General features: G+C 53.1%; 1 protein-coding gene across 1 annotated transcript in view; it reads left to right on the forward strand.

Annotated features, from left to right (window-relative positions):
* Window positions 1-5018, forward strand: part of LOC127750362 (neither inactivation nor afterpotential protein C-like) — a 29537-nt gene that overhangs the window by 15072 nt on the left and 9447 nt on the right. The window contains exons 3-6 of the mRNA XM_052271914.1: window positions 1168-1457; window positions 1722-1871; window positions 2974-3086; window positions 4610-4729. Coding sequence (XP_052127874.1) covers window positions 1168-1457; window positions 1722-1871; window positions 2974-3086; window positions 4610-4729 — 673 coding nt within the window. The remainder of the gene's footprint in view (window positions 1-1167; window positions 1458-1721; window positions 1872-2973; window positions 3087-4609; window positions 4730-5018) is intronic.

The following is a 5018-nucleotide window of genomic DNA, read 5'->3' on the forward strand; positions in this document are numbered from 1 at the left end:
GAATAGAGCGGTTACACACTTGAGTGAAAAAGGTTGAATAGAGCGGTTACACACTTGAGTGGAAAACGTTGAATAGAGCGGTTACACACTTGAGTTAAAAACGTTGAATAGAGCGGTTACACACTTGAGTTAAAAACGTTGAATAGAGCGGTTACACACTTACTAGTGCATACACTTACAGGTACCACTACGCGGTTAAATACATGCAGGTATTCGACTTGCTGTTGCACACATGATTTATTAGTGTACCTCGGCTTTATTTTGGTACAAAAATGTCTGCTTTTGTTCAGTACAGGGGGTAAAAATATCAGCAGGAAACACAACGTGTTTTGTAACATGACAATTCGGAAAATTCAGAAAAAGTTCTTCCCTCTTCGAATCGAGCGAGTTTGCTCGAGCAGCAGCCGTTTAGTTTGTCGCCCGGCGCGGCTGCTGCTGCTTCTATCTGCTCTCTGCTCGAGAGCCGTGGGATAGTTGCCAGTTGCCGCGTACAAGGGATTGGGGGCGGGTAGGCTGCGGCGGGGACGGGGTTCAGGAAGGGAAAAGGGGAGGAGGGGCGAGTCCTCTGTGGCCGCTGACTGTACTCTCGACTGCAACACGGATCTTGTCAGGAAGTTTGCCCAACTCCGCACCACTACATCCCTGCGCCCCCTGTGCCCCTGCGCCCCGCCCCGAGCGTGTTTTGTCTTTGCGCCGCGCGGTGCGGCGGTGGCGCCCCGCCCCGCCCCGCCCCGCCCCGCCTGAACGTGTCGCCGTGCCGTAATAAACGTCGGGCTGAGCGGCTGTTTTATGTCAGCACGGCGGCCTTACATTGTCTGGTATCTCCTTCTTCATGGTCAGCCATGAAGGCCGTGAGCCTCCAAGACATATAGGACCCGCCTTACGCGGCGGTGCGCATGCCGGCCGACGAGCCAGGAAGGCGATTATGTGACACCGGGGCTGGCATCTTTAGATAGTCCCCAAGACTGTCTCTACCAGAAGGGAACGTAAACCCTCCCTCCCCCCGCGCCTTCTCTACTTTTTCTCAGTTGGGTTTCGGCGTGGGCGGATTGGAGGTCGTTCTGGAAAATGGGATGATGTCGTATATGTTTCCTAATTATTAGATGCAAGTTGGTTGCATTTGGCGAGGTCTACGTTCTATTGTTGGGGTTCGGTTCTCTGCTGCAGCACTACAACACCGAGTCCCGCGGGCAGTACTCGCAGACCCGCCGGATGCGCACGGCCGCCGCCACGTTCCGCGGCTCGTGCCTCGAGGTGCTGCGCGCGCTCGCCTTCGGCCCCGGCTGCGGCGGCACGCACTTCGTGCGCTGCGTGCGCGCCAACGCCAACAACCAGCCGCGCGTCTTCCAGCAGGACCTGGTGCGCTCCCAGCTGCGCGCCCTCGCCGTCCTGGACACGGCGCGCGCCCGCCAGAAGGGCTACTCCACGCGCGTGCCCTTCGAGGAGTTCCTCCGGAGGTAAGAGCAGGCCAGACCGTCAACTTTTTACTTCAAAATTTGCGTAGTGACCCCTGTAGTTTTGTGCTGTTGTCCATTCATCAAGAACCTATTTTGAATACCCCAGAATAGTTTCGTAACACTTAAGAATCTCTTTAAAATATGCAACAGCTGAGTCCTTTAGTTTCTGTGAGACAAATTTTATTTGAAAAAGTTTACACTACTTGGAACTTGCAATGATTTTTTGGGCGTTGACCACCTCTGATGTGTAACGTGCGTTTCCAGATATCAGTTCCTGGCGTTCGACTTTGACGAGTCTGTCGAGATAACCAAGGACAACTGCCGCCTGCTCCTCATCCGACTCAAGATGGAGGGCTGGGTGTTGGGCAAGACCAAGGTGTTCCTGAAGTACTACCACGAGGAGTACCTGTCCAGGTCAGTATCTAGTGACATTGGCATTACTTTGGTAAGAATCCTGCCGGACCGCGTGCCGGACGCAGGACACAGTTGTTCGTCTGCGAGTGCGGACTCGAAAAACGCAAAGAATGTTGGTCCGGCTGGAGGAGGAGACGGGAATGTCGCCCCGATTGCGCCTCGGCCGCCTCAGCCTGCCCAGAGGTTTGGCCGACCGAGGACGCCAACAACATATTTTTTGTGTTACATTTGCTGTGATGCTCACAGGGTATGAGCGCGAACCTGCCTTTTTCTTCCATACTGCCCCTCCGGGGGGTGGAGGGCCACCACTGCAGGACAATCACAGATATGGGTGGGCCACGCTATGAAGTTGTGGAGAGATAGAGGTGGGAATACTGTGCTTGTGGGGCAGTTGTTTGTTCTGGCGTCGCCAAGGGAGAAGGGAACAGAAGGAGGAAGAGAGAAAGAGAGAAGGAAACGGGATGAAGCCGTCACGAGTCCTTTCAGCTGGGCTTCGAAAATCCAGCTTGCCATCCACTCTGGGGCAGAAGGGGTAGGAGTACAGTAAGAAACCTCGCATTGGTATCGTGAGCACACACGTGCACACGTACTCCCCTCCCCCCCTCCTCTCTCTTTCTCACTCTCTCTCTCTCTCTCTCTGTCTCTCTCTCTCTCTCTCTCTCTCTCTCTCTCTCTCTGTTAGTCCCTCTCCAGATATCTGTCCACGCCTCCCGGGCCGTGAAGAAGAAGAGGGGGAAGGGGGTGGGGGGAGGACCCAAACTCATTGCGGAGCCCCGGTCCAGAGGCTTACTGGTTCTCCAGACTGAAGCCCCGCCGGAGCCGGGCTGGAGCCCGAATATCACGCAGAGGGGGCGGGCTCAACGCGGAGAGAGGGTAGAGAGTGGGCGAGGAGAGGGAGGGGGGGAGGGGGTCACCCTAGAGCGAAGAGACCTCATGGCTTTTCCCCATAACTACTGTTGCTATGGGGCAGGCCCGAGGACAAAGCCTCAGACCTCCCCCTCCTCGTGCCTCGCTCTCCTGCCCTCCATTCTAGATAGCAGACACATCAAGCTCGGCGTTAATCATTAATCCGAGTTTTTTTTTCTTTCTCCGCCTCTTGCAGACTTTACGAGCAGCAGGTCAAGAAGATCGTCAAGGTGCAGTGTATGATGCGCGCCTTCCTCGCCAAGCGCAACATGCAGACCAAGCTCAAGAGGCTCAAGAGCCAGGATTCCGGTAACCGAGAGTCGTTTGACCTGGGCTAAGGCGGCGGTGTACGGAGGCGGTGTCGTCGGAGACGGTGTCCGGAGGCGGCGAGGCGCGATCCCTAGTGCTCTGTGCGCGCTGCGCCTCTTTAGCTGCTCACTGTTTAATTTTCATTTTTCGTTATTATCTTGATTACTGTTATAATTACCATTATTACCATTAGAGAGGGAGCGTGCACGCCCACCCGCCTGGCTGCGTGTAGATTTAATTTTGCCGCGCTGGGAGCGCCTCTCGGCCCGGAGGAGAGTGAGTGGGCGGATTTCACCTGACGACTATTGGCCGGTATGAGAAATTTGTCGACAAGCAAATGCGGGCTGCTCTGCCAGGCTCTGCCAGGCACGCTCACGCCCAGGCGCCGCCCTGTTCTCAGTATTATGGTGAAGAGTGTCGAGGGCTCCTGTTCGGTTTTCTAACTCTGTGCGCCGGCCACACGGCCTGTCAAAAGTTAAGTGCATTTTTTTTTTAAACAAGAAAAGAAACAGAAACTCATCGGAAAATTAATATGTGTCATTTAGATTGTTCAGCTCATGACTGCTTCTGTATGTGTCTTCTCCTTCTGCCTATCAGTCAGGCTTTCATAATTTAGAATGCTGAACCTTTGTTTTATATCGTTATTAGAAATCTCTTTCTTTGCCGAAATAATTATTTCCATAACTACCCTAAGGCATGTGTCTCTTACTATTTGCCTATCTGTGATTTTGCTGCTAATCTCTGCTCTATGCGTACTCGATTGTGATTTTTTTCGAGGCTTTTGTGTATTGCGTTATTCTTTTACCGGTAGCGACGATGAGAGTTATAATTATACAAACTAAACTACAGTGATATGCGTCCAACTTGTGATGTTCATATTCGTTTCTAGGAATGTACGATTCGATGTATGAATAAAAATTATCATACAGTTATATGATGAAAGTGTGTTTTCTCGACAGTACTGCTGCATTTTGTTTTTTTATATATCATTACGTGGCAAACAATAAACCAATTTCGGTGTCTTTCTTCCTTGTTCTTGGACTGAACGAATATAAACACAATCATGTTTGGAGCATTGAACTGTCTGTTTTGTATAGTTATAGCAATAGTAAATGAAATACTTACTGCATGTCATTCGTTGCACCCAAATTGGTCTTGTTTTCCGCCGTGAGATGAAAAACAAAAGGTTGGCTGTATGGCACCTCTCTTCCGCATTTTCCGCGGCTCCCTGCTTCAGCGATTGATTTCAGCTTCCATTATTTTTTTGTCGTATCGAGTCGACGGGGGACTGAATTGAATTCCCAGAGCTGCCGTCCCGGAGGCACGCGGCTCCCGCTACCTGTGTGCGGAACTCGATTGTGTGCCGCGGGTTCGGTATGAGCTCCAAGGGACGCCGGCGACACTGAGTTGGTGACAGTTTGGGGCCGGACAAGAGAGAGAAGGGGGGGGGGGGTAATGCAATGACCACAACTTGGTCGCGACCCGCGACGTCTGCACCGGGGCCGGTCCCTACTCTGTTTCAGTGACCAATAGAGGGGACGCCAAGAAGCTCGGCGCCAAGGCCGGCAGGGCCTCGGGCAAGCAGCAGCGCGCCGACCCAAAGGACCCCGCGCAGAACGAGGCCGCCACCGTCATCCAGCGGAGTGAGTACACGCGAAGCGACGGGAGGTGAAGGGGTGGGCCGTCGTGGTAACGAAAAATGCGACTTCTGCCATAGAAAGAAACCGAGCGCCGGTTTACTCTCTTTTTTTTATTGCTTTCACGCGCTGTAGTGTCCTGAACGTCCTCGACGCGAATGCGGTGCGGTATCACAAAGCCGCCCTTCTTTCTGTGAGAAAGGGACGCTTTTCGTCGCCGAGGGAGAGAGAACGAAAGAGTTCCGCGAGAGGACTCTTTTCAGCGCCTGCTGGGCTCCTCTTGCAGGTCTCCCCC

The sequence above is a fragment of the Frankliniella occidentalis genome, unplaced genomic scaffold, assembly GCF_000697945.3.
Source record: "Frankliniella occidentalis isolate FOCC.00 unplaced genomic scaffold, Focc_3.1 Scaffold178, whole genome shotgun sequence".
NCBI lineage: Eukaryota > Metazoa > Arthropoda > Insecta > Thysanoptera > Thripidae > Frankliniella > Frankliniella occidentalis.